The sequence below is a fragment of the Manis javanica genome, chromosome 11, assembly GCF_040802235.1.
Source record: "Manis javanica isolate MJ-LG chromosome 11, MJ_LKY, whole genome shotgun sequence".
Classification (NCBI taxonomy): domain Eukaryota; kingdom Metazoa; phylum Chordata; class Mammalia; order Pholidota; family Manidae; genus Manis; species Manis javanica.
The window spans coordinates 96188716-96203503 of NC_133166.1; the positions used below are offsets into that span (position 1 = coordinate 96188716).

Sequence of the window (14788 nt, forward strand, 5' to 3'; positions counted from 1 at the left end):
AAAGCCTAACAGATTCCTTAAAAAAGGATAGAGGAGCACGTAGAACTTAAATCAAAACACAAGGGGCAAAAAAAAAAGCCACAGAAAGAATCTAATTAAATGCCAAAATACAAAACACAGGTTTCAACTTAGTAGTTCAAAGCATTGGCTATGAAAAAAGGACTTGAAAGTGAGTGGCAAAATTGAGAGCTTTGGTAAAGCTTTTCTTCTGGGAAAGAATCAGATATACAGAAAAGGATGTCCCATCTTGAAGATGTGGCAGTGAGGGGGTGAAGAGAAAGACAGACATAAGAGGAGTAAGGTAAGGATCCTCCAGAAACAAAAGAGAAACGAGACACCAACCCCTCCCTACATCATCATCCATAAAAGAAATTGAACAGAAGAGGGGTAAGTGGACAGAAAAGGACAGAAACTAGAACCTTGTCCTTGCAAGGAATTAGAACAGAAAAAGGAAGACCTCATGCAATCGATGCTGTCAGGAAGCAGGATAGTAATTGCCGTTGGAGAGGTGGTAACGAGAAAGGAGCAAAAGGAAGCTCCTAATGCACTGATCAAGTCCTGCTTCTTGATCTGGATGCCAGTTACATGGGAGTGACTCCACATGTGAAAGTGCATCGAGCTATATACTTATGAAATGTACTTTTCTGTATATTCAATTCAACTGAAAGTTTAAAAAAAAATGGTGTGATGCTTATTCTGTACAGAATTATAGTCTTAGAAACATATGAGAAAACATTTATTTAACAGACAAGGGAGAAAGCCTATTAAGTGTCACAGTGGAGTTAGAAAAGGTTAAGTTGAGGATGACATTTCAGTTTATTTTGTTTGTTTCTGCTCAACAACCCTTCCTAATTTTCATCCACTCCTCTCATGTTCTACAGATATCCTGTCTGGTTCATATGGTTCCATCAGGGATAGCTCTGTCCCCCTTCCCAGGAATGAGCAAATAACCTGTGCCTCATTAGTTACTCCCGAGCTAGTAGTTGGAAGCATTTGATCCACACTTTTACTGCTGCTAGGGGTAAACACACTCTTTCTCTGGGATCCTGAGGAAAAGGCTTTTGTAAACATAGAGCTGCTGGGGAGTTATCTTTCACACCATGAAGATAAAAGGGTATTGAAAGTATAGGCCTTGTAAAGACAGAAAAAGACAAATAGAAAGAGAACAGGTGACACTTCTCGAACACCTCAATCCAGCATATGTAACGACTCATTTATGTGTACTGAAACACTCTTTTCTATGTGAGCCTCTTTGAGTTGGTCAGGTTTTTGTTACCTGTAACTGAAAGAGTCCAGCCTAACACAAAGCCAGAAAGGATTCATCTAACTATCGGGTAATTTAAAAGGCAACTCTCTTTCCATTTGTGAACATCAAAAACAGAAAACCTAAAGTCTTCTCTTAGTCCATTCAGGCTGTAAGAACAGAATACAGCTTATAAACAACAGAAATTTATTTCTCACAGTTCTGAAGGTTAGGAAGTCCAAGATCAGGACTCAGGCAGATCTGGTTTCTGGTGAGAGCCCGCTTCCTGGTTCACAGAGGGCCACCTCCTTGCTAAATTCTCACATAGCAAGAGCAAAGGTGCTTGCTGAGGCCTCTAACGGGCACTAATCGCATTTATGAGGGTTCTGCCCTCATGACCTGATCATCTCACAAAGGCACCTCCTCCAAATACCATCACACCACGTATTAGGTTTCAACACGAATTTTGGATGGAAACATTCAGTTTATACTACCTGAACCCATGATATAATTCCTTCTGAGTTCATTGCATTAGTAACCTCCTTTTCCTGTTGCAGAAACTTCCTACAACTCAAGAAAGAAAAATAAAAATAAAAACAAAACAGTTCTGAGGGACATGGGAAAACAGAATATGTTCATATTCGGATGGTTTCAAATCTTTTTTTTTTTATTCTGAGTTTTACGGTTTTAAAATGCTTTCTTCCAGCCAATTTCAAAATAGTTAAGGCGTCAAAATGTTCAACTAAGGAAATTTAATGAATTACAGTGAAATGCACATGTTTTTTTCTAAAACAGAAAAGGCAGTGGTATTTTTCATAAATGAAACATTGGGGACTTAATACTGCTCTTCTTTGAAAAGTAAGATACCAACTTCTATATTAACATGGACAAGTAGTTTCATACTTTAATGAACAGCCCCTTCTTTTCCAATTGTATTGCAATGATGGAAACAAACGAGATGCTAAAATGTACAAGTAAATTTAAATGTGAAATTAAAATCTCTGTGGCAAGTGGGTTTAACCCAGAAACACAAGAGTGGTTCAACATAAGAAAATCAATGTAATACACCACATAAACAGAATAAAGGGAAAAACACACGCACATGATCATCTCAATTGATGCAAAAAAGGTATCTCACAGAATCCAATGTTCTTTCATGAAAAAACCATCCAGAAAACTAGGAATAGAAGGGGACTTCTTTAACATGATAAAGGACATCTATGAAAAACCAGTATCATACTCAGTGGTAAAAAAAAAAAAAAAAAAAATGAAAGCTCTCCCACTAAGATCCAGAATAAGACAGGAGCACCAACTTTCTCTGTGTTACTTAACATTGTACCGGAAGTTCTATCCAGAGCATCAGGCATGAAAAAGAAATAGACATCCACATTGAAGAGAATAAGTAGAATTGTCTATTCACAGACAACATAATTCTACATATAGAAACGCTAAAGAATCCACACACAAAAACAAAAACTACTAGAGCTAATTAAGGAATTCAGCAAGTTGCCAGATATAAGATAAACTTTCAGAAATCACATGTGTTTTTATACACCACAAACGAACAATCTGAAAAGAAGTTAATGAAATAATTCCATTTACAATAGCATTTCAATGGACAAATATCTAGGAATAGATTTGACCAAGGAAGTGAAAGACTCATACACTGAAAACTACAAAATATTCCTGAAAGAAACGAAAGAGAATCTAAAGAAATGGAAACACATCCTCAGTTCATGGTTGGGAAGACTTAATATTGTTAAGATGGCAATACTCTGCAAATTTATTTACAGATTTAATGCAATCCTTATCAAAATCCCAACTGCCTTTTTTGTAGAAATAAAAAAGCTCATTTTCTAAAGAACTAAAAATAAATAAAATGTGTCAATTATTCCTCAATTTTTTTAAAAAAAAAGGTGATTTCAAATTTACATAGAGTTGTAAGGGGACCTGAATAATCAAAACAATATTAAAAAACACCAAAATTCTTTTTGAGATTAAAATTTCTATGGCAAGGAGATCATAAATCAAAAAAGCTAGGAGCTGATGCAAAAGAAGGCAATCCAACATTGCCTATTAAAAATAATTGATTTTGGTCTTACTAGCCTTCTACTATACCACATTTTGCACTGAACTAAGCAATCCTTTAAAGATAAAGTGGACTAGACAATATTTTCATAAATTTTTCAGAGTTAACAAACACCATAAACAAAAATAAATTATATTTTGAAGTTATACATTTTCATTTCTGAAATTCAACAATAGGAAATTATGTGATTTATTTCCCTTTATCAAACACAGACTTACCACTACCTTTGTCATATACTCATCTACTCTAAGGAAAACAAGTTTATTCATTTGGTTTCCTACTATGTGAGCAACTCTCACTCAAAGGAATAAATCAGTAGCCAAAACTGCTTCTTACCTCATTTCAGTGTAAGTCACTATCAGCACAGAGACTAATCATATTTATAGGGCCTGGAAACATGTTCTAGAACCAACTCCACAATTCTGAGCTAGTCTATGTGACTCAAATGAAATCCAGAAGTATATGTGAGTCTGTGGTTTCTCCAGGAATTCTATTCCTCATTGTGGGAAGGGAAAGAATAGTCAAGACTCAGTATGAGACCCGGAATGATGCAGTACCTCAGCACATGAGGCCACAGGTTTTGAAATACACTGTGAATTTTTTGAATTACAGTGAGAATCATGTAATCTACCATACATGTACATGAGAATCTACCATACATGTACCCGGGGATGGGTTAATCTATGAAAAATGGCTTGGTATTACTTATTATACCATTAACCAGGATGAAAATTACAAAACATTGTTGGTATCTCTTAGCAAAGTAGTAACATCAGACAGTCTCATTGGTCAAAAATACCAAAAGCTGTCAAAGAAAAATTAGATACCAACAACATCCAGGAACTATGCACTGTGACAGTCATAATGCAGGATATTTAAAAAGAAGTGAAGAGATCTCATTTTGAAGACCATCACTGAATTTTATTTTACGTTTTTACCAAAAAAACATTTTTTATTCACTATCACAGTACCAGGTACATACAAGGAATAAAAGCTTATTGAATGGTCAGCTATATGGATAGATGGTTGAACGAGCAAACAAATAGGTAGAAGGAAAAAGAATAAACACTCAAAGTTTAAAGATATTTAATACTAGAGAAGAAGTAACTGCTTCTCTATTTTAAAAGTTATCTTATTAGGGGAGAAATATATGAGAAGTATCATGGCAGAGTGGAAAGAAGACAAGATTTGAATTCAGAAAGACCCAGATTTAAATCCTGGCTGAAACTCTACTGGCTTGTGTTGTTGAACAAACTGCTACTTTAAGTCTTGTTTTCTCCACCTATAAAATGGGGATTACAGTATCTACCTTATAAATACAATAAGCAAACACAATTAACCAGCAATTATGGCACCTGGAACGAACTAAAAACCAGCTCCCAAATCAACTCTGTAATTCATAATGCAGCCCACAGATGGGTGTTACTAAAAATGCTCACCATCTGGTAGCTTACTGTTTTAAATAATTATTCTTGCTAGCTAGGTGCCAAGCTTTTAGAATCATTACATTAAATGTTTGCACCCTCGAAATTTTGGTGACCTTACACAAAGCCCAGTATGACCACCCATAGTTCAGTTTATAGGCTTGCTCTGTGGGTTAAAAATAATGCTAGAAAAAACCCTGTAGTGACAAGCATGTAATAGATAATAAATTATCACTGTTACTTAAAAATTTCATTAATACCTTTATGCCATCCATTTGCCACTCTATATTATCACAATTATTCCAACAAGTCCACATTGAGGATACAGATTAATCATATCAGCCACTTGCAGAAATATATAAATAAGATAGAAATGAAAGGATATGTACTGAAACATTCTCTTAAAGATTAAAGTTGGTCCCTTCAGTTTTGACTTTTGGGTTTTCTCTCTTAAATCCATAAAGACCTGAGGGCTTAGAATCTGAGGAGAGGATACGTTAATTTCAAAAGCCAGTGCTAGACTGAGAGAATAAGCAAAGCGCCAGGCTCAAAAGGAGAATTCAAAGTTATCACTATCAGGGTACGTTTTTATTCTGCTGGATGGGCAAATAGAAATGCTGCTATTGTGTTTTGCATCTAGTCTCAGCTGTGCAAACATCAGTTAAGTAAGAAAAACATCAAACCATCTTTATCAGATCTACAAACAACCCAGATAAAACTCCTCTAGAATGAATACTTTAGTTAGGACAAATAGTATTTAGAATAACAAAATTTGCAACTCATAAGAACCCCCATATAAAGCACTTCTACTTTGCTTTGAAAGGTTATTTTTCTGTATTATTACAAATCTGGAACTAATTATTTTATTTTAAAGCATGCCATTCCAAACCAAGGTCACAGGAAACAATTCTTATAGCAAGAGTTGAAGTAACTCACAGGTATTATTGGTTATAGTGATGTTTCAACGACAGTTTTGTCACAGCAGAACAAATTTTCCCCAAGGAAACATCTCATCTGCTCATAAATATCAAGTCAGCTCACAAGCTAGAGCACCCAGTTTTCCCACAAATTAAAGAATATCATACATCTTATTCAACATCACACTCAATGATAACAAGATGAAACCTTTTCCTCTCAGACCAGGAATAAGACAAGGAAGCCCACTTTTGCTACTTTACTCAATATAGTGTTGGAAGTTCTAGTCAGAGCAATTAGGCAAGAAAACGAAATAAAAGGCATCTAAATCAAAAAGGAAGAAGTGAAACTGTCTCTATTGCAGAAGACATGATACCACGTATATAGGAAAGCCTAAAAACTCCACCAAAAATCAGAATAAGTGAATTCAGTAAAGTTGCAATATACAAAATCAATATAGAAAAACAAATTGCATTTCTACACATTAACAATGAACTATCAGAAAGATAAATTAAGAAAACAACACCCTTTACAACTTCATAAAAAATAATAAAGTACCTATGAGTAAATTTAACTAAGGAGGTAAAAATTCTGTGTACTGAAAACTACAAATCACCAATGAAACATATTGATGAACACAAGGCATTTTTCACAGAAGTAGAAAAAGACAATCCTAAAATTTGCATGAACCACAAGAGACCCCAAAAAGCCAAAGCAATCTTTAGAAATAAGAACAAAGCTGGAAGAGTCATAGTTCCTACTTTCAAACTATATTACAAAGCTTTAGTAATCAAAACAGTATGTTATTGGCATTAAACAGACACACAGATCAATGGGACAATATTTATGGACAAGATAGCCTAGAAATAAGCCCACATATATATGGTCAATTCATTTTTGGCAAAGGAAGCAAGAATATACACTAGGGAAAGGACATTCTCTTCAATAAATAGTGTTGGGAAAAATGGACAGCCACATGCAAAAAAAATGGCACTGGACCCTTCCATTATACCATACACAAAAATCAACTCAAAATGGATTAAAGACTTGAACATAAGACCTGAAACTATAAATTCCTAGAAGAAAACATACGGGGGTAAGCTCTTTGACACAGGTCTTGGCAATGACTTTTTGGATCTGACACCAAAAGCAAAGGGAACAAAAGCAAAAATAAACCAGTAGAACTACATCAAACTAAGAAGCTTCTGCACAGCAAAGGAAACCATTAATAAAATGAAGGAGGCAACCTACCAAATGGGAGAAAATATTTGCAAATCATGTATCTAATAAGGGGTTAATATCCAAAATATATAAAGAACTCATTAAACTCAACAGAAAAAGAAAATCTGATTTAAAAACAGGCAGAAAAACTGAATAGACACTTTTCCACAGAAGACATACAAATTCTGAACAGGGATATGAAAATGTACTTAACATTACTCATCACCAGGGAAATGCATATCAAAACCACAATGACATTATTACCTCACATGTTAGAATGGTTACCTTCAAAAAGATGTAAAGGAAAGGGAACTCTTGTACACTGTGGGTAGGAATGTAAATTAGTGCAGTCACTATGGAAAACAGTATGGAGGCTCCTCAAAAAATTAAAAATAGGACCACCATATGACCCAGCAATTCCACTTCTAGGAGCATACCCAAAGGAAACAAAATCACTATCTCAAAGAGATACATGCACCCCCACGTACTTTGTGGCATCATTTACAATAGCCAAGGCACAAAGCAACCTAAGCATAACTTGATGGATAAATAAGAAAATGGGTGGTGTGCATGCGAGGGACAGTGTGTGTGTGTGTGTGTGTGTGTGTGTGTGTGTGTGTGTGTGTGTGTGTGTGTGTGTGTGTGTGTGTGTGTGTAAAGTGGAATATTATTCAACCATAAAAAGGAAAGAAATCCTGCCATTTGCAACAGAATGAATAGACCTTGACAGCATTATGTTAATAAAATAAGTCAGACAGAAAAAGACAAATACCATATGACCTCAATTATATATGGAATCTAAAAAGAACCAAACTCATACAAACAGGAAACAGACTGGTGGCTGCTGGAGGCAGGGAGTGGGGGTAGGTGAAATGAGTGAAGATAGTCAAAAAGTATAAGATTAACAAGTTCTGGGAATGTAACGTACAATAATTAACAATACTGTATTGTATATCTGACAGTTGCTAAGAGAGTAGATCTTAAAAGTTTCATCACAAGAAAAAAAAAATTTGTAAACTAAGTGAGGTGATGGATATTAACTAAATTAATTGTGGTACTCATTTCACAATATATACATACACCAAAGCATTATGTTATACATCTTCAATACAATGTTATATGTCAATTACATCTCAATAAAACTGGAGAAAATTTTTTTAAATACTGTTCATATTGCCTGTTAGGTGGTGACAGTGTACTTTTAAACAGAATCATGAAGTCAGAAGCACTGCTCTGACATTGTATTTGACACACTGCTATACAACCGTAAGAACTGGAACAGAGGTTTATTTTAAAAATCAGAACTCTGTGGTTGCAATTCCCAGTTTGTGTGAATAATACCGATCTCCTTATAAATAAACAAATAAAAGGCTAAAAGCAACTAGTCAATTGTAACTTGGTCAATTTGATGACACATTAACAACAAAAACCAATCCAGGGCAGGAACGGATATTGTGCTTTAAGAAAGACGGGCATATATATTAAATAGGAAAAATATGCTTAAATGGTAACACTTCTTAAGACAGAGGTCTGGTAGATTTTGTATCAAGTTCTAGTGGAGAAAAAAGTCACCACCATAATCATTAAAAACTAATTGATATGTTTTTTCTTATTTGCTGATTCACATCCATAATTCTCACTCCGAAGGAAAGATTTTTATTTTTCTGGTGCCATCAAGTGGTAACACTATGAAGTGTTCCACAGTTAAATGCAAATAACTTTTAGACAGAAAAAAATCCCAGTAATGTTTTATCTGTGTCAATTAAACACTAACAATGTCTTAGCACGGTTATCTAAAAAGAAAAGGGAAAAATATCAGAGCCAATTGTTTGCAACTCATCCTCATTTTAAACTCCGAGTCCCAAGGAAGAGTTAAGACAAAGAAGAAAAAATGAGTAGATCTTTAAGACCAGAATGCTCCCCTAGCAAACTTTACATCACAGTAGAAGACTGAAAATTTATACTTTAGTTAGAGTGAAACAGACGCTTGTGGCCCGCAGGACAACACACATAGTGACAGTGGGAATACTGTAATAAAAAAGTATTCATAATACAGGAGATTGTGGAAATCTCAAGTCAAAGATCACAGAACAATGAAAATGACTTCTCCCACCACCCTGTGAAGGTCCCACCACCCTGTGACACTGTGTCCAGAAAGTCACGTAACCAGCTGCAGGACGCATCACTCTGCTTCTATAAGGAAATGACAAATAACTAAAACAAAAACTGATGCTTTGAAAAAAAGGTAAGTTCTACTTACAGACACTCAGCAATATTCAGCTCTACATGTCCAGCATCACCCCCATTAACTAGCTGAGAATTTACTGCAACCAACAAAGAACAGAACAGTAGGCAAATCCAAGAGCCCCTTACACTCGGTTTAAAAGCCCATTTCATGTCATGTCTTCAGGCCACCGAGACTAAAGAATCTTTACAAATATTCCCAAGAGAGGTGAAGGCTGGTACAACACTGGCCATGTCAGAAAAAAAAAAACATTATTATTCATACAAGAAACGTGGAAACTTGTTTTTTTAATCCTGTTTTTGTTGATTCATTGATCAAAGTAGAGTGTGAAGTATTTTTGATATTGTTAACTAAAAGTATATATATATGTGTATCCATACTTAGGTCATTTAATCTTCAGCAGTGTCCCATTTTCAATCTTGTTTTTACATAGGACTGTACATATGATAGTTATATGTACATACTTTTTTCCCAGATACCAATATAACATACCAAAACATATTAATACAGATAAAATTGTACCTTGAACACCTTCTAGGAGTAAGTCAACTCCTTTCCTATAAAAATTGGAGGCAGCTTCATAGTCGTCGTCTTCTTCCTTTTTTAAAGCCAGCTTTATTAATTCTCCTGCTTTCTCCAAATAATCTCTCTTGCCAAGCTTGGATTTTAAACTGCCAGGAAAGAGGCTACGACTTTCCCGTTCTTCCTCTGTTTTGTTCTGTTCGCTGTCAGAAGCAACAGCGCCTAGTGCTGACGAATCCGAAGGAAGATTGGGACCAAAAGTTCTAATGGGAGAATTTTGATTGGAAGCCATTCCATCGTCTAACTCAGCAAGAGAATCCACATCAACAGTAAGAGATATCATATCACTGTCACTGGAGAAGCCTAGAAATATGATCACAACAGTAAACAGATATTAAAATTGAGAACCAGCCAAAAGAATATAAATCATGCTGACCATTTTTTTCATAGTACCCAAGTCAATGAAGAAGGCTGTAATTTACAGGTGGAAGTCAGTGTCTAGCAATTTGCTTCAGCTTAGTTCATTCATTTTTACAGTCTTTATAACTCTGGAAGACAATCTCCTTAACAATTATCAAACTAGAACTGAAGACAAGTCTTTGTCTAACCTTGTTATCGAAAAGCCTTTACCACAGAGCTTTTTATAAACTGTTTACAGAAAGCTGATGCTTATACACACAGTTGCTGTGAACAACAGCATTATGATAAAGGGAAAATAGTAAGAGCTTTAGGGCAAGATAAAAAGTGCTGGAATCCCAGCTCTTGACACTTAAACTATGTGACAAACAGCAAGTTACTTAATATTACTTACTATGTAGGGTTTTAAGTTAGGGACAGAGTTAACACATATGAAGTATAACAGACGATGGTTAAATTGTAACTATTGGAGCAGTTATATCAAATTATTTAACTATTATATAATGTATCCTCAGGGATGTGATTTTTAGGTAACCATCCACATCTGTCAGATACATGCCATTTAGGGTTTTTTTTGAGGACTGAATTTTTAGAAATTTTTGTTTCAGCCTCTTCCACAAGCTTTTAGAGAGTGCTTTGGTTTGTGTTGCATCGTAGTTTTCTAATAGAAAATGATTCACAGGTGCTATTGAAACATTTAACAATGAAAATTACTTCTTCCATTTCACATAACTGATCTCATGATAACTGAGTATGATGTACAACAAGTTATTAAACTTTCTGGTCTATGACATCCCTTCATATTCTTAAAAATTACTAAGGACCTCAAAGAACTTTTGTTTATGGCATTATGTCTATAAATACTGACCAAGCTTGATAGTTAGAAAATAGACTAAAACATTTTTTAGTTAAACATCAAAGCCCACTACATGTTAACATAACTTTTATAAAGAACAACTATTTTCCAAACCTAAAAAATATTTAGTGCAATAAATAGCACTGTTTTACATTTTTGCAAATCTTGTTAACAGATCCATCTTAGCTAGATATTTCTATCTGATTCTGTACTCAATCTGTTGTCACAGGTTGTTCTAGTTGAAAGATTTTAAGAAAGGTCATATAGATATGTAACTGAAAATGGGGTGAATCTGTTAGTAACCTTTCCAAATAATTGTGGACATTGTTTTTTGATACTACACCAAAACTTGACAAGTAGCAGTTTCTTAAAGCTTAGCTGCCATGTAGAATATAAATTCCTGTTGATGAAAGTTGTTCTTGTTACATTCAAATCCATTGGTCTGTCTTGTATGCTGGATGGATCTTTTATCCATGCATGACTTTGCAACATCACACATTGGTCATTTTGAAAATCCTGGTTCCCTGAGTTAAACATATCTTCGAAACGGTGACAAATTTCATTATTACAATATCCCCGCAAAATAATCACATATTTACTGTCACCACCAATCTCATCAGAATATTTTTTAAGCACTGGGAAACTGTCAAGCTCAAAGTAGTAAATGCAAGTTCTCCAAAGTACTAATTTGGGGTTGAAAACTCTAAGTTTTCGTTGGCAACAAATAATCAGTTGTTTTCCTTTAAGTGTTGGCTCAGTTCACTCACTTTCAAAAAAATGTTTGCCAAATATCTGAATAATGATAGTTTGTCAATCATTCGTTGAAGCAAAAATTGCATCCCAGAAAAAAATCGGCTAGTTCAAGGTTCAAACTATGCAAGAGCTTTTCCTCAGGACAACCACCACGTAGTTCACTATGTGGAAGTGGTTTATGTATACTTTCCATTATGTATGCTTTCCACACAGCATAGCAAAAGGACATGTACCAAGGGGTTCAGTCTTAATAAAATTAAGTTTTTACTGTTTTATCAAGGCCATTCTTAGGTAGAATTAGCACTTGGTATTGCAAGTATGTACAATGATTACTGTTATGGTCTGATGTCCCTGTCTTGATTCATGCTCAGACACAACAGTTTTACCCACCACTGTTTCTGTATTATCACTGTAAATGGCAATACAATGAAACCAGCAAATAACTTCCTACATTATTATAAAAACAGTTTCTCCCTTGGGGACCCACTGAAAAGGAACAGAAAGGGGTTTAAAGACCAAATCAGGAGAGCCACTGATCTGTATCATTAAATAAGACTGACAGTAGGGTTATATAAAAACTAAGTTTGGAAACAACTGCGATTTATATCACCACTGAATACTGAGTGCCAAGTCTCTTGGAAAATATATTAAGAAGAAAATTACTTCCTCAGGATCATATATTAAATCAAAATTAAAGGTGGATTAGACTATACACCTAGAACAAGGATAGACAAACTGATCCCTTTTTTTGTCCTGAGGGGCAGAGAATGAACATCTTAGGCTTTGTGGACCATATGATCTCTGTCACAACCAATCAACTCTGCTGTTGTGGTTCAAAAGCAGCACAGACAATATATAAATGGATAAGCATGGTTGCTTCCCAGTAACATTTTAGTTATGGATGTTGAAATCTGAATTCCATATAATTTTCTCATGCCATATAAAAATATTCTTTTGAATTCTGTCAACCTTTGAAAAATGTAAAAACCATCCTTACCTTTAGATCATAAAAAAGCAGGTGGCAGGCCAGATTTGGCCCATGGGCCACAGTATGTCAACCCCTATTATAGACTGAAATTGCTTACTTCATATCAAATAAAGTTAGTTAGGGTAAAAGCATGTTACTGGCATCTAAGCTCAAATTTCAAATCAGCTTTAGACACTACTTTGGTACCCTATCAACGTATCCTGTTTTCACGGTTTTTTCCAAAACTTTAGAATATCCATAAACAACTAATTTTGTCCTCTAAAAGCAACATTTCATTAAATCCACAATCTCACATGAGATTCACTGGACCTGGTGGAGATCTTTTCACTTCTCTGACATTTCAACTATACAGAGAGTACTTCAAAATCAAAATCTTTTACGGCAATTTACAAAATTACTTATCCACTGTTCTGAGAACTTACTTATTAACAGTTTTTTAAATAATTTTAAGTATTTTCTATATTTCAATGCACATCTCCTTAAATGGTATCTTTATACAACCTGGTCCACTGAAATTAAAAATAGGCAAAGCTCAGAAAAATGCTCTGATTTATACAGCTAATCACAAAAGAAAGGAAATGCTGCTAAGATCTTTTGTCTGCTCTCCCATGTCTTGTCACTATAACCTTCGCATCATCTATCACATTGTACCGTTCTATGCTTTGCCTGATTTTCCTTTCTACCAAGAACAATAATACCAAAGGGCAGAAGGGTAAAGTTATGTGTACTCAGTTTCTTGACTTTTGACCACAGAACTCTACTGACATAGTCATATTTCCTCTTACCTTTCCAAACTTATTTTATTAGCAAAAGAAATCATGATTAAATGAAACTATGTAAGAAAAGACCATCCAAATACCTAGGGAGAAAGATAGTAAAAATAAAGTAATAAATATTCTATACAAATTGTTCCATTTTCAAATTCTACCTAATTCTAAATGAAGAATCTTCCCAAGTAAATAAACAAATAAAAATTAGAAGTTGAGGAAGAGGAATGTTTTTAGCCTAACTGAGATAAGCAAAGGGAAAACAAAAAGACTTCTGGTTTTACCTTTTTGGAGGACAATTTAGCAATGCATTACCGGGTGCAAAAAAAGGCTTGTATCACTGACCCAGAAATTCAACAATTTATACCAAAAACAATCAGATATGAAAAAAGATCTATATACAAGAATATCACAAAAATTAGTGAGAACTTGGAAATAACAAATTCCTAACAATAGGGGATTATGGTACATCCCTATGATAAAATTTTATACGTATTTAAAAGTATGTTCTAGAAGAATATTTAATGCTAAAGTATTCATGATCTATTACACAAAAACTGCAGAGCTATATATATGTGTGTGTGTATAATTTTAATTTAAAAACAGAAAAAAAAAAGGCTACAAAGGTACACTAAACATTAATAATTTTTTCTATATGGTGGGATTACAGGTGACTCTTACCATACTCCTTACAAGACAAGCCCTTATGACTCTGTATATGAAGGGTATCAAAAGAGATGAAACAAGAGCTAAAATTGGGAACTTGAGAATAAAGATATGTTATTCAGACATCATTTATGAAATAGAGGCCAGTGTGAAACATCCAGCAGCCAGTGCCAAAGAATTCCTTACTTGAGAGAAGATAGAAATGATTATAAAGACAGATCTGTTTAAAGCAGACTAACCCCTCGACACTTTGTCCCTGCCTATCTTGCTGTTTTAATTCTCTTCTTAAATTGTACCCTACCATACCTGAAAAGCCTAACCCTATCATACCTCCTCAACCATACTGATATCTTTTTCTTCCATATTTAAACAATTTCTAAATCCCCTTCTTCTCAATAAAGTATTCCCCAACCAGCTCAAGAACACTCCCCTTCCTCACCACAGCAATGAATCACACACACACACACACACACACACACAAATACTCAGTACCTAGTTTATTCATTTTATAATATATCTACCTAATACAGTGCTTGCTCAACTCCTTGAAATCATGATCCTGTCATTCAACCTTATACAAAGCTATATATAAACATTACATGAAGTGGAGACTAGCTCCCTGAAATCCAGAAAGTTAAGAAGATATAGGGTGTGGCAAGCAAGTAAAAGGTTTCAGTTAAGA

At 34.7% G+C, this 14788-nt stretch overlaps 1 protein-coding gene across 12 annotated transcripts in view; it reads right to left on the reverse strand.

Moving 5' to 3' along the window:
- RPS6KC1 (ribosomal protein S6 kinase C1) overlaps positions 1-14788 on the reverse strand; it is a 388511-nt gene that overhangs the window by 288877 nt on the left and 84846 nt on the right. For 9 of the 12 annotated variants that reach the window (XR_012122859.1, XM_073216955.1, XM_037009917.2 and 6 more), the window contains one exon: positions 9660-10022. The exons of the other annotated variants lie outside the window; for them this stretch is intronic. Coding sequence is in view for 8 of the 9 variants with exons in the window: in XM_073216955.1 (XP_073073056.1) it covers positions 9660-10022 (363 nt within the window). In the remaining variant the exon portion in view is untranslated. The remainder of the gene's footprint in view (positions 1-9659; positions 10023-14788) is intronic. 12 annotated transcript variants of the gene reach the window in all.